At 45.8% G+C, this 21,195-nt stretch overlaps 1 protein-coding gene across 2 annotated transcripts in view; it reads right to left on the bottom strand.

Annotated features, from left to right (window-relative positions):
• BRINP1 (BMP/retinoic acid inducible neural specific 1) overlaps window positions 1-21,195 on the bottom strand; it is an 88,109-nt gene that overhangs the window by 11,520 nt on the left and 55,394 nt on the right. For both annotated transcript variants that reach the window (XM_033077494.2, XM_033077496.1), the window contains exons 3-6: window positions 15,323-15,513; window positions 9,502-9,671; window positions 8,210-8,315; window positions 1,311-1,547 (exon numbers count right to left, since the gene is read on the bottom strand). In XM_033077494.2, coding sequence (XP_032933385.1) covers window positions 1,311-1,547; window positions 8,210-8,315; window positions 9,502-9,671; window positions 15,323-15,513 — 704 coding nt within the window. The remainder of the gene's footprint in view (window positions 1-1,310; window positions 1,548-8,209; window positions 8,316-9,501; window positions 9,672-15,322; window positions 15,514-21,195) is intronic.

The following is a 21,195-nucleotide window of genomic DNA, read 5'->3' on the forward strand; positions in this document are numbered from 1 at the left end:
CTGAGCACCAGGGGGACAGCATGGGTGGGACATGAGGAGCTGTGCAGCAGCACAAACACCAGCAGGGAACATGTGTTGAAGTATGAAGCAAATCCTCAACAGCCCTGAGGAAACATCACAGGCTACTGCATTTCAGCCTTTGAAGGGATTAAGGTGACCTTCAACAAGGAAAGAAAGAAGGAAAGAAAGAAGGAAAGAGAAAGAAAGAAGGAAAGAAAGAAGGAAAGAAAGAAGGAAAGAAAGAAGGAAAGAAAAAGAAAGAAAGAAAGAAGGAAAGAAAGAAAGAAAGAAAGAAAAAGAAAGAAAGAAAGAAAGAAAGAAAGAAAGAAAGAAAGAGAAAGAAAGAAAGAAAGAAAGAAAGAAAGAAAGAAAGAAAGAAAGAAAGAAAGAAAGAAAGAAAGAAAGAAAGAAAGAAAGAAAGAAAGAAAGAAAGAAAGAAAGAAAGAAAGAAAGAATAGCAAACTTATGAAGAATTCTTCTTGAATGGAGATGGTCCTTTTCTCACAGTGTTGCTTCCTGACATGGAGATCTGGGAAGTTGTGACAATAAACATTGAAGAAAATGTGATGGAAAGGGGCTGGTTGAGACTGAAAGATGAGAGTCAGCACAAGGACAAGCTCCTGATGAAGTTCTGCTTGGTGCCTGTGTGGTTTCAGGGCAGGCAGGCCACTTGCTAAAGGACAGAATTCACTGAAATTGCTGCTCTTTCCTACCTCAAGCCCTCAGGAGTGTGTATCTTGTGAGTACAACACACCTACTAGGGATAAACTCCACTGACACCCCAGCCTCACCTGGGGAGGAAGTGGAAAAGAGAAATGTTCCCAGCAGCAGGCAGTGCCCTGCAGGACAGAGGAGTCATTTTCCCTTTTTCTCCCTGCCTCAAAGGAGGTGTCACCTGGCCTGTGTGTTCTTCTCCCTCTGAATTGCTTTCACCAAAGCAGAATATAGCACTCAGACAAATCTGAAAAGCAATTTCTGCATCATTCATATTGTGGAAGTTTCTCTGTAGAACTATTAAAAGAGAGAGCTGGAGATGGTTTGGTATGAAAAATCAGATTTTTAACCAAACATATAGTTCCATGGAAAATATCCCTGTACACCTAATTCCATGTGTGGTGCGTGTTCCTGTCTGTGTTTAATAGAGGAAAAAAGGGTAATAGAGGAAAAAACTCCCTCAAGACTAAGATCCTGGGTTTGGATTCAATATCCACTATTTTTGAGCCAAACTAGAGCATAATACTGAGGGAATAAAAGATTTTTAACCTGATATGACCTGCCTCAAATTGAAAAAGTGAATTTTGCTTAGTTACCTGAATTCTCCAGATCTTTATAGGCTTCTGTCCAGGTCTTGGCCATGTTTGCCAGGGTGTACTCCATGATCTGGATGTCAGTGATGGGGCAGTTGCACTGGGGGAACTCCTCGGAGCACTGGCAGCCGCACTGGCTGTCCCTGCAGATGTACTCGCCCTCCCCATTGCACATGATGTAACTCAAGGCAGACTGGACAAACTTCTCTTGTAAATACTGAGGGAAGATGATCTGGAGACCTGGAGGGAGAGAAACAGGGTTATGGGAGGGGAAAAAAGTAAATTAAAAGCTCATTTCGGGTATTTGTTGTTCTTTTAAAAACCTGTTTCATTAACAGTTTGGGAAAGTTATGGTGAAGAATTAAAAGCTGTATGAATAAGGAAGGTACAAATTGCATCCATTCAGGGCAAGTAGTGACTTAGCTGAGAACAGACCCCATCTCCTCTGTGGGAAAAGGGTGAGAAGAAACTTCCCCAACACCCTTTCATCCCATTCCCAGCTCCCAGCACAGTACAAAGACCCTGAAAGCAAAGCCTCTCTTATTCCCAGGTGTGGCAGTTTTTATCTCCTGAAACCAAGTGCCAGTTCAGAAGCAATGAGCATTCTGCTGCTCTGACCTGTTTTGAGACACTGAATGGGTTTGGTACCACAGAAAAAAAGGAAAACACACACTGAAAGGGAAAATAAGAAGGAACGGAAAAGAGAAGAAAGGAAAATAACATGGGAGGGGATTTATAAAAGACCCTTGCAGAGTTAAGCGCCTGGCTCCCACAGCATAAATACAGGAGTGGGGTACCTGAGCCTTTGCAGCTTGCTCCCTGCTAGCAAGGCTACCTGCCAAATCCTATAAAAGTGCAAATGGATTTAGTGCTGATGATTTCAGTGCTGCTTGGCTTACACTAGCAGGGTGATCCATCCCCTTGTCCCTTTCTCCATGGCAAGTGTTTGTGTATCCATCCATCTGTGCAGGCATCAGTGTAAGTTCACCCTTGCTCAGGTACCAGAGGACACAAGAACAGTTTAGGTGTTTGCCCAGTGCAGTGTACGTGGTTTCCCATCCTGTCCTCCTCCAGGCTCCCTGCAGATCTCCCTGAGGAGTCACAGCTGTTTGCTTCTACCTGTGAGCCCAGCCTGTCAGCCCCTGTCAGTGTCTGTGTGCACGAGGCAGAGGACAGCAGCTCCAAGCAGGCATCTCAGAAACCCCTCTTGGAAAAGGCCAGGGCCTGGAGAGGCACAGAGAGGGGTTTATGGCCTGAGCAGCAGCTCTGAACTCTGGTGTAATGAAGGCACGTGGGTCAATTGCCCATCTGTTTGTGTTTCTGCTGCGCTGAATTAACAGATCCCTGCCTGACAGCTCGCTGGAGTGGAATGAAAATCAGACAATAATTCAGAGGATGAGAGTGTGCAGGAATGGCAAAAAGGGTTGTGACCCCTTTCAGGAGTGCAGGCCCATCTCTGATGGGTTGTGCTCACCTCAGACAAGAGAAAAGCAGCAGGTGGTGACCCTGGGACCCCTATTACCCTTTTGCTTTTGGATCCAGAGAAGCACCTCAGCCTTAATGAGGTCCCTCTGGAAGAGCAGGTTTGGGGGCTCAGGGGGCTGTGGAAGGCACAGGGAGCCCTGTTTCCTCTCCCCCTGGTCTGGTGAGCACCATGCCTGGTGGCAGCACTGCCCCTCTGCCTGACCTCCTGGCAGGAAGAGCTTGGAGCACCCTCCAGCTGGGATTGTGACACTTGCACATGGAAGGAGTTCCAGCCTGGCATTCAGGCTGTTCCTGCATAGACCCTGCTGCCTTTTCTGCATTGCTATTGGGGACTGGAAGGAACACACAAAGAGCTGACCAGGACAGCATCCCTGCAAACACCTCAAAACTGGCCTGCAGAGGATCATCATTTGCAGGTCCCTTTGGTCTTTTCTGAGATGTGTCTCTACAAGAAGCTCAGATTTCTTCCTGCTGTCTTCAGGAAGTTCTGAAGCTCAACCTCTTCCAGGGATTGTAATGATTGGACAAGGGGGAGTGACTTTAAAATGAAAGAGAGTAGGTTTAGATTTGACATTAGGAAGGAATTCTTCCCTGGCACAGGGTACTCAGAGCAGCTGTGGCTAACCCTGCATCCTTGGAAGTGTCCAAGGCCAGGCTGGACACTGGGGCTTGGAGCAGCCTGGGACAGTGGGAGATGTCCCTGCCATGGCAGGGGGTGGAATGGGATGAGCTTTAAGGTCCCTTCCAATCCCATTCTGGGATTCTATGATTAATCTGAAAGAACCACTACAGAGGGATGGTCCTTTGTCAAATCCTCACACTGATTTTGATGATGATCCCACCTGCCAGGATCCCAAACTCTCCTTCAGGATGGAATGAAAGCTCAGTGCTGTGGGAGAACTGATGCACAAAGGGGACTGGAGAGCCTGAAGGCAGCTATGCTCACTGAGCTCTCAAGCTCACATGAGAGCAGAGCTGGACCTCTTGATGTGCAATGACTCTTCATTCATGGTCCAAGTCCCATGAATACATTTTCCATTCTGCTTCATGGAGGAGCAACCTGCTCTGGCTCCTTGAATATGATCAAATTACCTCAGGCTCTTAAGTTCTCCATGGCTTCTCTTTGAATTTTAACTTGGATAAAGCACAACAAGCTGTTTGGTCCCAGCTACAAATGATCCTGGCTTTGGAGATTTTTATTTTATTTTTTCCAGGAGAGAATAGGGGGAAAAAAGCACCTGAAGTTTCAGGAAAAGCACCTCCCATTGCAAGAGACATCCACTGTGCATTCCAGCAGATGCAGAAACATGAATACCCTGTGATCTCCAAAACCCAACGTGTTTTAACACTGCACTGCCTCACATGGATACTTGCTTTTTGCCCATAAAACTTGTGGTTTCTGAACAAAAATATTTCCAGGAAAACGTCCTCTTGTAAGAAATGATATCATCTTTAAGGGGCAATCAGACCTCTCTACACTTAGCACCAACTCAACCAAGCACTTATATAAATACTTAACTTCATCAGGAAAGCAGTTTTGCTGGAGCCCGTCGGTTGCCTGGAGCGTTTGACAAGAAGCACACACTCAGAGCTGTGTTTGTGACAAGTGAAACCCAAATCCAGCCACTCATGGGAGCACCAGTGTGCACACTCCAAACACAGACCCTGACTTGCAAACAGGCTGTTGGGATTACAAGTGACTCACATCTTCCAGCCAGGAATTTCCTTCAGTGTTACTGAAATACAGCTGTGCCTGTTTCCACAGAAGCACTTTTATATGTATATACATAAATATTCACAGATTCCTCATCATCCCCAGACAAGGGCAGATTCATAACAATTTGTTTTGCTTTAGTCTTGAGCATCTCTGTGATCAGATCTCAGCAAGAGATTTTACAAGCCCTGTGCCAGCTGCAGCACCTCACCCAGTCCTGGCATCCTCTCTTTCATGTGTAGCTCTATCCCATGCTCAGGGAATAAAATATTGCTGGGATTTGGGGGTCTGGTTGTCAGTAAAGCACAGGTGGCATGAATCTTTTGAGACCACTGCTCTGGATAATTCAGTTGCTACCTGTAAAGCAGGAAAGCTGTAATCCCAAGGAATATAACAGCCCCCACTGAGCAGCTTGTGCTAGCTGGGAAAGCCCTGCTGCCAGCCACAACCCTAATAAAATATCCCAAATTCTGTATTGTTCTCTATGAAATTTACTTGAATATTGCAAACATTAAAAAAACCAGATATATACATATTCAACCTTTCACTGTTGTCTACTGATGAAACAACCTCATGTCAGCAGCCAAGAAGAGGGGCAAGCTGATCTTAAAAAACTGGGATTTTGGACCATTTCCATGGGGAGAATCCCTCAATCCAAGCCAGAGGGCACAAGGAATGGGCTGATCCCTGACAGCAGCCTCAGGAGCTGCTAACAGATGCACAAGGTAATTTTGCTGTTGACTTGAATATCCTAGTTTTGAAGGTGTCTTATTGATCTGAGGAGGAATTCTGCCACTTTGTAAAGCATGAAGTTCGTCTTTAAAAATGAAGAGCAGCACAAATTTGGTATAGGTTTATCTTAGATAACTACTAGGCAGAATATGAAGTATCTGACAAGGGAACATGTCCTTAATTCACCTAGAAAAACTATTAGAGAGAGATGTTTGGCTTTAGACTGCATATAAAAGGCTTCCTGCATTAAAAGAGGTAAATTTCCCCAGCTCTAAATTAGAGCTATTTGGAACATTTTCCACAGAAGAGTTCTCTGTTGAAAATGCAGTTCCATTGAAGCATTTTGTGAGAGCATGTTGACTCCAAAAGCACTTTTGACTTTCTAAATGTATTTTTTCATACTCCCTCATTTCACTGCACTGAAAAGCTGAAATGTTTTGTGTTTCCATTACTGTTCTGCCCATCTTGGAAAAAGCTTTAATAGTAATTTTAATGTAAATTCTAATGCTATACTATCATATATCCTATGTAGGTATATAATATATATCTCTATGTAGTTATATATGTATAATATATAAGGTATTTGCACATGTATAATAATATAATATTAAATACTGAAGTATAATATATTTAATACTATATAAGTATTGTATATAACATGCATTATGTATTATAATATATGACCATATTTAATGTAGCAAATGACCTGATATGCAACATTTCCTGTTTATTGTTGTACAGTTTAGAGCAGCACAGAAGGATTTTAACTCATTGAAACAATGCTGTGCTCCAATATTGACATATACTGTCAATAATAATATTGATACAACAGGACATGCCTCTGAAATTTGAATTTCCTGAAATTTTTCAAAGTGTTGCTTTTTTTCAGTCAAATTTTCCAATTTCTGCCCAGGGCACTTGTCCAGGGAACACAAATTCTCCTTTCCCAACAGGTTGCTGTAGAGCTGCTGGCACCCTGCCCTGCATCAGCACAGGGATCCTGCTCCAGGGAGTGCTGGGAAAAAGGGAGACCTTCTGTGCCTACTGTGATAAATACTGTGAATATATATATATATATATATACACCAGTGCATATCTATATATACAGATAGATATATATATATCTACATATATATATAGATGCATCCCACAAGGATATTGGTTTGTAAATTAATGATTCTTTTTTGTCCCAGTTACCACAAGCACAGCACCAGACCCCCTGCACCACCCCCTCCAAAATCAACCTGCCCAAACCCTACCTGGGTTCATGGAATCATTTAGGTTGGAAAAGACCACCAAGATCATGAGTCCAACCTTTGACTGCTCACCACCTTGTCAACCAGACCAGGGCAACCAGTGCCACAGCCCACCCAGTGTCTCTCCTGAAAGGCACAGCTCTGAAACCCCAGCTCCCAGGGCTGGGCAGCAGCAAGTTCAGACAGAGAAATTCTCCCTGTCACGAAGAAGCTGCTCTTTTATTGAGCCAGGCTCAGAGCTGGAGTGACACAAAGGCAGGAACATGGATTTCTGTCAGCAGCTCATGCTCGGCTGCTAATCAGATCAGAGGAGGCTTGGTCACAATCCATTACCTGCTGCAGCCCTGTGACTAATTCCTAATGAGGCCTCTCAGAGCAGAGGAAGGATCCTGAGTAATTATCCCAAGAACCACACTCCAGATTAGGTAGAAAACTCAGGTGGAGCTTTAAAGGTCACTTTGTTCTATCAGGAGGAGCTCTGCCTTCCTCCCCTCCCTTGCTGTCTCCTCTGCCTTGGCTCCAGCCTCTCCTGCTCTGGGCTCAGCCATGGGGCTCCATGAAACCCACCTGTGGTCCTCTGTCTGCTGCCATCAGAGATCACAGCTTCATCCCCTCTCTCTCCAATTTTTTCCCTCTTCCTCCACATCCTTCCCCCTCCCTTGGTTTATCTCCTCTCATGTAGGATCAGATAACCAATACAGGTCTATTGATTTACCCACTTTCTGCCTATAACCCGTGCTGCCTGCTGATTTAGCTGCTTCCTCACTTATCTCATGTGTCATCCTTGGGTTTTCATTACCAGCAGCTATCATCAAACTGTAAAAAACCCCTCAAACTGCTTATTGTTAATTAGGTAAGAACCAGAACTCAGTGATTTGGATAATCACCAGCATAGTGAAAACAACCTGCCTATTATTTTTAAAGGCAAATAATAACAACAATAATATTATATCCACAACATTACTTGGTAAATGAAACCCAGTTTCTGTGAAACCAAAGATTAAAACAGCACTTGCCAAATTATACTCAAAGCAGAAGATGTAATGTAGCCCGTTCATCTGAAAAATTAAAATTTGTGCAAGTACAAGGATTTGAGAATTAAACCATCTGGGCAAATGAGCAATTAAATCCCACATTTCCTTATTTTGTCAAAAACTTGGGAATAACCTTCATAAATTACATGCCCAGTGAATTTCCTCCTTCTACTGAAGTTGACTTCTTGCTAACCAGCATATATTTATTTATTAATTCAGCCATGACCTCTATCTGTTGACTTCTGGACTAACTCCCCATCTGGGACTGAAGCCATGGCTTCTAGCATCCAAATAAAACCTCTGTGACTTTTCCCAAAGATTATGGTCATTAGAGAGTCCCAAAAGCTGATCTGCAAACCTCTTAGACAAATCAGCAGTTTGGGAGGGACGGGGAGACGTGGGCAGAATTCTCCTTCAATATGATGGAAAAGGTCACTTTTTTTTTTTTTTTTTTTTAAATGTTGTTGTGTGTATCATACACAGAAGTCCATCAGAATTCAATGGCAGAGGGCACTCAGACACTTCACTGGGGTCAGCTCAGCTGAGCCTCATGTGAAGGCACCAGAAGCTCCAGGGAACTTCCAGACAAAGCAGAATCACAGCAAAGAGAAGAGGGGGAAAGGCTCAGAAAAAGGGCACCCCTCTCCCATTTCCACCCCCTCCCTGGTTCCTGGGCCCTACCTTGTAGGTGGAGTTTGCTCTCAGTGCTTTGCAGAAGGACAGAACTCACAGAGTCCAGATTGTCGTAGCTGTTACAGCCCAGGGGGCCAGTCCGAGTTTCTGTTACCTACAGAGGATGGAGAAAAGAGAGAAGGGGTCCCTGTCACCAGCTGATATAACCCAAAACACATCTTCTGTACTTAGGAAAAAAATGCCCCACCCTGCACACACACTGCTAGTGTTTGGTACAGTTGCAAGCTGAAAAATCAGAATGAATTGTGGCTGCTTTCTTTAGGGTACCTCAGGCTATTCTGGGCTTGGCAATGGGATCCTGCAGACTGATGTTTCTCACAGAGGATCTCCACTGGAGAACATCAGAAGCCTGTAGAGGAATTATTCCCTGGCTTCTCTTATTGGAAAGCAAGAAACAGAGATGGATTGCCAGCCCACAGTGGTGCCTGGTGCTCCCACAGCAGATGTGAGCACCAGTGCTGTGCTGAGGATGAGGGAGGCACAGGTGACCTGCAGTGCTGCTGCTGTTGTTTCCAGCCACAGAGGAGAGCTGCCCTTCTGGAATCCACCCCGGGTGATTATCTGCTGTCACTGTTTCAATATCTCAATACAATTTCCCATCCAGAAGGGAACAGCCTCAGCCATGAGACTGCACAGAACAATAACGAGAGCTGAAACCTTTCAGAAATGGCTAACAATGACGACTCCATCCACATCACCTTCCCTGGAGTGAACTCAGCAACAATAAAATCCCTGCCCAGTGCAGGATGATTGCTTTCAGAGAAGGCAGCCTTTGCAGAGCCATTTTCCCTATTTTGTATTCTCTGAGCAGCTTCCCTTCCTTCCTGCTGCAACCCCCAAGCTGTCTCTCATTTGAGATGCCTCAGTAATGGCACACTGAGTTTTTCACCATTTCTTGTATTAAATTCAGCTGAGAGATGTTTTGCCTTACACCTCCAGGAGACAAATCCTCCTAGGCTGGCACAGGGCTGTTCATTTCACAGACCTGCCTTTCCCTTCCAAACTCCATCACTGATCTGAGTCCTCTGCTCCCTCTCTCCCTTCCAGAAGTCACTGTCACACTTAGTGAAAGTCTCCTATCCTACACAGCCACCACTTTCCAGACATTAGTGGCCGTGGGGAAATCAATTCTTCGGTTGAGTAAGAGAATAGCTAACCCTGGGAATGAAACAACTTGTGATGGAAGAAGACACCAGGCTGGCAAAGTCCTGTCCCAAATCCCTAGAGAATCCATGCAATGCAGCCACTCTTTTTGCTCTTCCTGAGGCAGCAAGTGGTACCTTGATTGCTCCGGTAGAGATCTGGATCTCATGGAGTCTCCTCATGGTGCCATCGCGATCTACAAAGTAGGAGGAGGCGAGCTGGTGCAAAGCTTCAACGCTCTGGGTGGCGTTTCCTGACTTCCTGTCGAGGCGGCTTTTGTCCATGTACATGGTCAAGGCCTCCTCTCCTGCAGCAGAAAGAAAAGGAGATTTCAGGCTGCCAGGCAGGGCCAGCTGAGCAGGAGCAAATGGGGGCATCTACTGCACCTAGGGAAAGAAAAGTCTGACACCTAAAGCGCTCCTGGAGGAATCCACCCTTCCTCAGCAGCACCAGCACCCCAGGGGGATGCACAGAAACCTCCTCCTCCATTCAGACAGCAAGGCCAAGTCCACACACAACTAAAGCAGCTCTGCTGAATTGAGTAGACAACATTCTGGACGTTTTTTAGGCAGCATAGCTTTGCCACAACTGCTGGAGAGGATTTATCCCCTCTGTCCCACTCGAGGGACGTTCTCTCTGCAGGCAGTGCCTCTGGAATGATCCACACCTGACAGGAGAAGATCCCACTTTGTGCAAACCTCTGCCTGACCTGACCTCCAGAAGGAATAGATGATGATTGCAGATAGAACACAGTGTGTGGGGAGGTACAGTGGACAAACAAATGTTAGCTGGGTCTCTTCAGCTTGCAAAAGGGGAAGGGAAAGGGGATGAGTAAAGAGACTTAATCAGAGGAAAGAGCAAATAAAATAGTTAATTTGAACTAACTACCTTGCTGCCCTCTTTCCTCTCCCAGAGTCTCATTCAGGGAATATAGGCAGAGTGAAAATACTGTACAAGATAAGGGACAAAAGCAGGTGATTTTGAAATGGTAACCACAGACAATCTGGGAGTGAAGCAGTTAAGAACTGATAAACATCAGCAGAAACCTGAATGTAAGAAAACATGTCTGAAAAGGACATGAAGCTGAGAAGCAATATTTACCTAATAGTTCAGTTTGTGCTGGGTGAGGCACAGTAAAATCCAGTTCATTCTTAACATAAGGCTGCCACTGTCAGAGGTCTAAAGAGGTGGAATGCCATCCTGCATCCTCAACACGTGAAACTTGGATTTTAATAAACGAAGAGAAGTCACAACTAGAGGAGGAATGTGCCATTTCTACATAACTCTCTTAATGAGAAGAATGGTGCTTGTTCTGATTTGATAGATGAACCACTGATGAATACACTGCCTCTGGCAGTGATAGCATGGTCCAAAAAATATGTACCACTGCTTTCAAGGCCAAAAAATATTTCAGTCTTCATCATCTTTGCATAATTTGTTTTAAGAGAACAAGGACTTACTTTTTCTTAAAATTCTTATTAGCTAAAATAATTTGATTCATCCAAATTATTTCTTTTATTACATATATGAAAAAAATAACCCAAAATCCCAGTAAGCCCTCCCCCTCACTTTCCCTGGAAATTTTCCAGCTTTTATCTGAAAGCCAAATGCCTGAAAACAAACCAAAAATATTCTGGCTGAAAATCAAAATATTTTTATTAGATTTCAGTTTTTCAAGCAATAGTTGTGTTGAGTATTCAGCCTTTGGCTTTGAGATGAAACATGGACCTTTTTTTTTTTTTGTGGAAAGAAGGTACTTTTCATCGAAAGAATTGATCAGTTGAAATCTTTTAATTAGCTCTGCAGGACCTAAGTGAGAAGTTAAGCATGTAAAACTTTGTCTTCAATATTTTGTTAAAAATAACAGACTAGCCTTCCACCCCAATCAAAACTGTGGTAATAACAACATCATCATTTTTACCTCTCATAAAAACACTTTCCCTAGAAAATGACACCAGCTCTGAATTCCTTTATCACCATTACCATTTTTATGTGTTGAGCTTGTGAGGAGGCCTTGGCAGGGATCAAGGCTCTGCCCACACAAACAAAGTCAATGGATCTTCCAGAGGATTTAACCCCTGTGTGTGATGGGACACAACAGTGAATACAAGAACCAGCCAGCAAGGCACAGGTAATAAAATGTCTGTGGTTAGTGTGAGGAACAGTGGGCTCTGCACTGACCACTCTCAATGCATTTTCAAGTTTCATCTCTTTGTGCTTTTCAGGGGGATTTGAAGGAACTTTTTCAGTTTTCATGAGTCAACTCATTTGCCACTGAAGAGGCTGGATCGGTGGGAAAGTGGATTTTGAGCCAGAAGTTCTGGATCTGTTATGTAACAGAAGCATCTAACTGCAAGGAGATGCAGCAGAGAGAAATGAGAAATGTTCCACCACCATTTTGTGAGGCTGTGGCAGGAGAAGGAAGATTTGGGATAATTCTCCCTTTAGCTGTGATTCATCAATCTTCATCAATTGCACCAATAATTGGGAAAAAAAAACAAAACCAAAAAAAAAACAATAATTGGGAAAAAAGTGGGAAAAAACCCCAAAAAACCCCCAACTTCTCCTGGAAAAATATCATGCCTCCTATTAGTAGCCACAGCACAAAAATTAGGACTTTTTCATTCCAGCCTAGTTCGTTTTCACTAGAGGAATGCTGAGGCTGGAATTGGCCAGAGGGCAGGCAGGAATCACTTCAGGCAGCAGCACTGGTGTCACATCACTGCAGATCTCTGTCGGGTTTGGTCCCTGCGCAACACAAACCAGGCACTAACAAACAGGGCAGAGAGGAGAAATCTGTGCTGGGGCAGTGGGCACCAGGGGTTTCCCCACAGCTGTCATTTTTCCCTCCACAGGAAGAAAACTATGAGTGATGATGCTTTTTCCTGAAGGACCAGTGCTGTCCCTAGGACTGGGGGAGCTGAGCAGGGACACTGCTTGCTGGATTTTGTGTAGCTCTGTGCAGAGCTGGAAAAGCACAGCATCCCCGTGGAGAGGTCACATGGGAAAGGCAACTCTTGGATCAAGAGAGGTTAACAGAATTTTGCTGCATTATTAAGTCTTAATTTCTCCTTTATTAAGTGAATGACATGTTCAAAGTTGTTTTTCCTTGAGGGATTTTCCTGAAAATTGGCTCTCAGCTCCACGTGCTCCACCCCAGAGCGCGGATGCCCTCAAAGTGACCCTTCACCAACGCCTTTGTCAGAACCAGGCTGGAGCAGAGCTGGGTTTTCACTGGGCTCTCTGGAGGACTGGCTGCTCTGCAGGTTGAAAGGCAGCAGAGCTGTTCCTCCTGTGGCCAGGTGTGAAAATCGCTGTGCTCAGGTGCTGCTCCATGTCCCACCCTCCTGGGCCGTGCAGCAGCTGGCGTTTCAAAGCCAGACAATTTCCTGTGTGCTTGTCACTCGTCTGCCACCTCCTCAGACACCAGGCTGAGCTACAAGCAGCCAGAAGCCAGGGCAGAGCTGCTTGGAGCTCTGCTGAGGAGACACCAGGTCCTGGGAGAGCCAGAGTGCCAGGACACGTCTGCTTTCATGTCCCAGAGCTCTTGTTTAGCCCACAGACTGCGATTAGAGCGTGTCCTCCGTGCATAATGCATGCCCAGCTCCATCTACACGTTCCCTGGGACTGCCATTGCCAAGATAAATCCTCTTTCTCTCCCTGCCATTGCTCACCATGCTCGGGGCTGGCGGGGCGTTCAGCCCTCCCCTCCAACACCAGTTCTCATTACAAGTCTGTGCATATTTAAAGTTGTTGTGTTGTAAAATCAGAGGAAGAAACAAGCCCCTGTGAATAATTTACAACCTCACCCAGGCAAAATTAAAAATATATTTTACCATCAAAGGTCTTTCTTATTTTGAATTTCCATGGATGTGAGTGGCAAGAATAAGAGGAATGCCAATGGAAAAAAAGTAAACCCGCAAAAAAAAAAAATCTCATTTTACTTGGCTGTCTTGGGCTCTGTAAAACACAGTCCTGAAAAGTGAATTCCTCAATAAAAAGCAGTTTATCTTTACTCAGACTTCATTAAGGCCTGGAGAAAGCAGTCACTTGTGCTCTTCAATGCTTGGAAACCTTTCTCTCACATTTCTTGCTGATGGAATGGACTTGTTTGGGTGCCTGGACTGGAAGAGCAGCTCAAGGATCTTTGAAGGACTTTACCACACCAGAGGCCATTTGACTTCAGGGGAACTGTGCCAATTTACCTGCACCTAATTTGTGCATGAATCATATGCACACATCTAATCTCATGCCAGTGTCTGCAGAATGCTCTGGGAACAGACAGATGGCCAGAAATTCCTCAAAGTTCTCTTCAAACATGGCAATGTGGCAAGGCTGGAGGTGAGGTGCGTTAGAAGGAGCAACACCAACAAACTCTGAAGTAAAATTGAGCTTTTACCATTGCAGAATCCTTCTCACACATAATTGTTCTTGGAAGAAAAGCATTTAAATGAAAGGAAGGTACACCCCAAAGAGGGGAAGAACCATGAAAATAATGGGAGAAAGAGGGGACAAAAGAACCAGGAGTAAATATCAATAGGAGCTGCTGATTTTCATCCCTCCAGTGTTGAACAGTAACTACTCAAATGTTCCTGCAGCACCACCAGCAGCGCCTGCTCAGGAGTTCATGGCCCTACAGGGCTCTCTCTGATGTCATCCCTGACACATTCTGTGCACACCAGACCTCTCTGCAGCCCTTGCATACACATTTTGAATTTTACTGAACTGCTGTTTTTCCAGAAGTCTGCTCCATACTAATGCATTCAGCCTTCTGGCCATCTCTTCCCCTCTGCTCACACTCCCTGCCCAACTCCTTGAACTCCCTTTTCCTGGAGCTCTTTAAAATTCCTCCAGTTCCAGCAAGCAAGGATGTTTTTTCCCCCTGCATTTGTTTTCACCCTGTAATAAAGAGGGATGAGCAGGTTCTGCTGTGGAGCTGAGGGCAGTGGTGCAGGGCTGGCAGGACAGTCCCCAGCTGAGGGACGTGTTTGTGCAGAGCAGCACAGGGCACAGCTGCCACCTCCCACTCTGAACTCGTCTGTAAAAGCTCTCTGGGGACACAGAGGGGCTTTGGGAGGGGGAGCTGCAGCCTGGCCTGTGCCCTCACTGGTTTCAGAGTCACAGGGTGGTTCAGATGGGAAAGGACACAGCAGGGTACTCGGTCCAGCCTCTCTGCTCTAGCAGGGTCACCCCAGAGCACATGGCACAGGAGTGCACCCATTTGTTCTGGAACATTTTCTGAGAATGAGACTCCACACCCCCTCTGGGCAATCTGTTCCAATGCTCCCAAGAAATTCTTCCTCATGTTCAGGTAGAATTTCCTAGGCATCAGTTTCTGCCTGTTCCTCTTTCCTGGCGGCTGGCACCACCAAGATGAGCCTGGTCCCTGCTCTAGGCACCCCCTTCAGATAATTGTACTCATTAATGAGCTCTCCTCTTGTTACTGTACAGCCCTGCAGAGCCGTGATAGGACACAGTAACATGGCACTCCCTTGCACAGAGCAAGAATAAGAGCAATTTATTCAAGGAAGTCATGGCTTTAAATAATAGACATTGTGCAAAACAAAGCAGAAGAGATTCATTGGTCAGAGAGGTAACACCTCTTTAAAAACATGCCTCTGTGAAAAACATCACATCCTCAGCAGGTGTTTATCTATGTTATTGAATTCTCTGAAACCATTCTCCAGGGAAAGAATCAGAGCTGATGGCAGCCTGGGAGAAGTCCTGGCTGGATTTTTCCCAGACCTCTGACAGTGCCCACACCCTCTCAGCCATCTCAAAAAACTGAACAGCCCCAGGTCCCTCAGTTTTCCCCCATCACAGATGCCCTACTCCCCTCAGCTCTGCCCTGGAGTTCACTCCAGGAGCTCCATGCCAAACTGGGCACGTTCCCAGCCCTGCCCAGTGCCCCCAGTGCCCCCAGAGCCCCCTGGCAGAAATCACCCAGGTGCCACCTACCTCCCAGGGTGGCAGAGATGAGGAGGTGGGTGCCGTACTTTTTGATGATGGTGTCGATGAACTGCTGCGTGGTGGGTCTCCTGCCCAGCAGGCGGATGCTCCTCTGGAACTCGGGCATCAGGGGCAGCGGGTTGTGCAGCAGGTCCCTCCTCTCGATGGCTGTGTTCCTCACCTTCCAACGGGCAAACTCCCTGTGCCACAACACAGCAACACAGCAGGGGTCAGCCTCCCAGGCTGGAGGGGCAGGGGAGGAGGAGGGAGAGGGGTCAGTCCTGTTGGACACCCCCACATGGATACACACAAGAGGCCACGAGGCTGGGCAGAGGGGAAGGGGAGGAGAAAAGTGAGACATTACTGCACCATAGGCACACACTACAAGGATCAGGCTGCTGAGGAGGTGCTCTTGGAGTCATCAGAGGTGTCTGCCAGAGAGCTGGACATCCCTAAAACAAAAGCAGGCTGGTCCTTTCACCCTCCCACACTGTGGGGTCTTGCACTTCTCCATAAAGCAGCAAGTCCTGGTCTCTGTCAGCAGATGGTCTAGACCACAGATCTAGCCCAGACTGATCATTGTTATATCCCTGCCTCCCACAAGCCTTCCTAGCACATCTTTGCAAAGCACAGCTGAAGAAAATACATTTTCTCCAAACATCTTCATCTTTCAGCACCACAAGTATGGCAAAAGACCATTCTGGAAAACAATTTTTGAGATAAACACGTAAAAGGACAGATTCAGATATAGGCAGAGTCCAGGATGAAAGCGGAGGTTTTGTTCATGCTTTAGAAAAGAAAAGAAAAACCAAAACAAAACCAAAGTGATTCTCAAATCCATGCTTTTAAACTGAGAGCAACTGGGAAAAAAATAAAGTTAATGTTTGCAAAAGCAGTTCTTTATTGCAGGAATCCATTTTGAAATGACACAGAGGGAAATGCCTAGAGAAAAGCTTGCACACCTGCAATCTAAAAATCAGGCCTCTGAAACATCACCAGCTGAGCACCTGAAAAATGAGAAACCTATTAATGTCTTTCAAAAAATATTGAGCAAAGCCTTCCTTAAAGGAGAGGATGTTATTTATACCCATTCTCCTACAATGCACCTGCTATCTCCCAGACCATCAGCTCACAGGCTTCTCTGCCACTTTTCATTCACTTTTTCCTGTAACTTGGGCTAAAGACAAATATTTTACTTAGATTACAGGTGTTGTGGTTTAATCCCAGCTGCCAACTCAGCCCCACACAGCCACTCACTCCTCCTAGAGAGTCAGAAGGGTGAAAGTGAGACAACTCATGAGCTGAGATAAACAGTTCAGCAGATAAAACAAAAGCTGCACAGGCAAGCAAAGCAAAACAGGGAATTCATTCCCCACTTCCCATCACAGCCTGGAGTTCAGCCATCCCCAGGACTCATCACAGTGGCTGGGGAAGACAAACTTCCTCACCCTGCACCTCCCCTTTCCTCCTCCTTCCCCAGCTGCACAAGCTGAGCACGATGAGCTGTGGGATATCCCTGGGGCCAGCTGGGGCCAGCTCCAGGCTTTGTCCCCTGCAGCTCCCTGTGCATCCCACCCTCGTCACTGGTGGGGTGGGGAGAGAGGCAGAACAGCCCTGACCTGTGTAAACTCTGATCAGCAGCACCTGTGTTATCAGCACTGTTCCCAAAACTCAGCCCCATACCAGCCTCTATGAGAAAAAAAATATCCCAGAAGAAATTTATTAAAAATGTTCTCTGGGAATGCTCTTGTTTAGCATTACTGTGCCTCAGCAGTGGCAGCTGAAGCAAAGAAGCCCTCACATGCAAGAGCTGACCAAGAGAAAACTTCTTTGAGAACATTAATGCTGCTAACAAGGAATGAGCTGGATTCAGCAGGAACAAGTGGAATGAAGACAAGGAGCAAGGAGACTCTTCCAAGAGAATGAATTTCAGAAGAAGGCCAGCTCAGTGACCGGTAAAGAGAATAAGAAGTTAAGGGATCACTGATCAGAATTAAGGATTTGGGGTTGGATTTGAGGATTGGGTGATTAGATGGCAGAATCAGATAATTCTGAGGCATGAACTGGGACAGGGGTCCTCTCTGCAGGCACCCAGCTCAAACTGTAACCCAGGAAAGACTAATTGGAAACCCCGGCACTCCCAGCAGGATCCTGGGCTCAAATCTGTCGCTGTGGGTGGTGAGGAATAATCCACAACACCCAGTCCAAACCAGGAATGGCTACACCTGGCCCTGGGGCAGCCCTTCCCATCACAGAGTGTCCCCCAGCACAGCAAGCCCCCTGAGACACAGGCAGACTCAAGAGTCTCAGCTGCAAAGCCAGGCTCACAAACCAGATCTTTGCTGCCCAGCTTGATTCCATACTCAGTCCACTCTCTGTGTGTTAGGTTCTTTGACTTAATGTAATTATGCAGGTATTTATTTTGATTGTGCCCCTTCACAACACTCCACGCTGCCTGACAGCAGTTACATTCATCAACATAGCAAAGTGCCAGCTATTTACTTCAAAATATCTCCTTACACCTGGGCTAATGCCCCCTCTGTTGTTCCTTGCTTTCACCAGCCAAGTGGAAATGCCAAAACAAAACACACCTCTTGCTATGTTACAAGAGTCATTAGTGTCAAACCTTGCAACCTGAAGAAACATCCATCTTTCCTAGAAAAACCTCAGTCAAAAGGCAAAAACATCCCATACAACAGGTTATTAACATGAGGAGTGACTGAAACAGATCACTGGTGCAGATAACAAATATATCACCAAAGTATTCCCTTTATGGAGCAGAGGGTTATTCTCTGCTGTCCCACAGTTGTGTAAAAGTTAATTTTAATCATAGATAAAAAGTTAAAAGTAAAGTCAAATAGTTTCTCTCTGACACTACAGAGGTTTCTCTAATCATTCCAGGTTAGAGTTTCCATCCCAGACCTTGCTACACAAGGAAATCCCCTTTGAGGAAGGAGCAGTCCCTTCAGCAGTTACACTGCATGGGAAGAGCAGAGCTGGATGCTCAAAGACAGGCAAGGCTTTACAATAAATAGACATGCCCGTGTTTCCATCAGAAAGATCATAACCAGCAAGCATAGGAAGAATGCCATCTGTGCTTTCTCTCCAAAAAGACGATTATTGCCTCCTGTACAACTCAAGCACACATTCAGAGTCCTGCTTCCTGCAGTGTCCACCAAGTCAGGAGGGACCAGAGCACTCCAGAGCCAGCAGGTTTCCAGAAAGGGCTGAGGGAAGGTTTCATGTCCCCAGAAAAGTACAGAAAAGTTTAGTTTTGCTGCTTTGCAATAGATAATTTAGCAGCAAAGACCATAGAGTTGAAATGTGCAGTTGGTCAGGTATTGATCCCTCTTCTCCTTCAGGGAAGCTGTGGCTGCCCCTGGATCCCTGGAAGTGTCCAAGGCCAGCTTGGACAGGACTTGGAGCAACCTGGGATAGTGGAAGGTGCCCCTGCTCATGGCAGGGGCTGGGACAAAATCATCTCCAAGGTCCCTTCTGACTCAAACCACTCCAGGACTCTATGATGTATCAACAGGCAGACCCTGGGGTGTCTCCAGTCAGGGTGTGGAGATGGACTGGGCAAACTGGGAAGTGATGAAGGCAGGAGAAGGCAGGAGAAGGCAGGAGAAGGCAGGAGAAGGCAGGAGAAGGCAGGAGAAGGCAGGAGAAGGAGAATGACATTTTGACAAACAATGTGTCCAAAAGGAAAGTGGGTTCATTCTTTACATCAGGTAACATCACCTTTTGACACCACTGTCAGGCAAAAGCAGGAGTTGAAGAGAAACCACTGTCACATCTTCATCCTTTCCTGCTGCCAAGGGACAGCCCCAGCCCCATCCATGCAGCAGATGAGCCCTGAGCACAACCCACCTCTAAAGCCTGACAGTGAAGACTTTTCCCACCCAGTTGTTGTGGATGCCCTCCCTCCCCAGGGCTTCCTACTCCCAGGGCACATCAGGGAGGTGAAAGCCCAGCTCTGCTGAACTCCCCCTAAGCTTGGATGTGTGGCTTTCCCAGCTGATGAGAAAAGCTGAGCAAATATGTTATGATGAATAATTTATGCAACCAAGTTAGATGTTTATCTTCTGCTCATAGAATATCCATGAACCATTGCAATTCCCTCTAAGTTATGCATTATTTGGATTTACTTAGTGACATTTTTCAAGCTTTTTTATAGGTTTTACATAGCATTTGGCTGTTTTATTGCTTTATGTGCTGTTGATTCATTGGGATTGGAACCAAAGGAGGGTTAAGTTGGGAAGGGAACATTCGTGGGGTCATCTGCTCCAAACTCAATGGTCAAGCAAATGATATGGCCTTGTTAGGTTTCTTTTTAGTGTCCAAAAAATACATTTTAAACTTGGCTCACTGACTTCCAATATTTTACATGGAAAGCAAACCTATAATTCCAGCAATCATCCATGCAACCTACAGATCCCTCTCCTGCAAGATGCACCTGAGGCCAAGATTATGGTACAGTTTTGGAAAATAGACTTAACATTAATAGATATGGCTACTGAAATAATTTAGAATTATTGAGGTCATAAAAAAAAAATTATATTTGCAGGGAACAGCATAGATCCAGCCTTAGGGAATGTTCCAGCCTGAAACTCCTGAAGTCTCTGAAGAAACACCTCCAAGAACAGGTTTTCTATTAGCTTTCAACTCTAGATTTAATTGCGTTTTCTGCAGAAGCAGAAAATCATCCAAAATGAATTCAGGGTGCTGGGTTAGGTAAACAAAACTCTTGTCTGTTTGTCACTACTGAATCCTTCCTCCTGTGAATCTTGGGAGGATTTACCAAGGCCTTGGGTTTGTGGATAATGGGTGCAAAAGGGCACTGAAAGCTTTCCTCACAAAACCATCCTGGGCTGCCTTTCACTCTTTGCTTCTGTGAGCCACCAGTGGCACCACAATCTCTGTGCCACCCCTGGGACACAGAGGTGAGGCCTCTGCAGGTACTGAGGCATTGTAAAAAGATAAATATTGCCCTGTGCATCACTTCTTTTCCAGGTGAAGAAGTTGCAAAGCTTCAGCCCATGGTACAGCTAGGATTGGTACAGAGTCTTCTGACCCCAGGGGAAATCCCAAGCAAGGACCTGAACTTCTGCCAGCAGGGAAGCTTGGAATGGCTTTGGAAAGATGAGGAACCTCTCAGCAAGGAGGAGGAAGGGTCAGGATCCCTGAGGCAGAGTGGGAAAAGGAGAAACTCTGACCCAAGTTGGGAGAGACATTTGCTGGTGGTCTGTCTCAGCAGGGCTGAGATCCCAGGGGAATTTGGGGTGTGCCAGGAAATGCCTCCACAGAAAATACAGAGGAGCTTCTTTAAGGGCTGAAAGGGGTAGGAGGTGCTGAAGGAGGAAGGAGGTGGGAGAGAAGAGGGTGAAGTTCTGTCTCAGAGAGGCACATCACATATTGAAGGCTTTCCTCCCTGTAACAGCAAGGGGACACACACTTTATTTGAATATGGCTGAGGATGAGAAAACACTGCCCCTTCAAGCCTGCATTAATGAGCTTCCATCAAGGCCAGCATGTCAGGGCAGAGGGAGCCACTAGGAATGTCTCAAAGCTCATTAGCACTATGACCCCTCCAGGGAAACAGAAAAACAGGGCAAAAACTACTGAAGAGGGAGGAGAAGTCAAGAGACTGGAATAGGTACATCATGCAGACCCACTCTGCACCTTCAGAAAGGACAGCAGGATCCAAGGGCAGCAGCATCTCTACCCAGGGAGGGGAGTCTGAGGGAGAGGAGCCATCAGGGCAAATTAAATTCCCCACCTCCAAATGGCCAAGACAACCAAAGTGTGTAAGGGAGGAAACAAGTTCAGCACACACCTTGGGGGCTGGTGCTTGAAACAAAAAAGAAATTAAATGCATTAAA

Source organism: Catharus ustulatus, chromosome 21 (genome assembly GCF_009819885.2).
Source record: "Catharus ustulatus isolate bCatUst1 chromosome 21, bCatUst1.pri.v2, whole genome shotgun sequence".
NCBI lineage: Eukaryota > Metazoa > Chordata > Aves > Passeriformes > Turdidae > Catharus > Catharus ustulatus.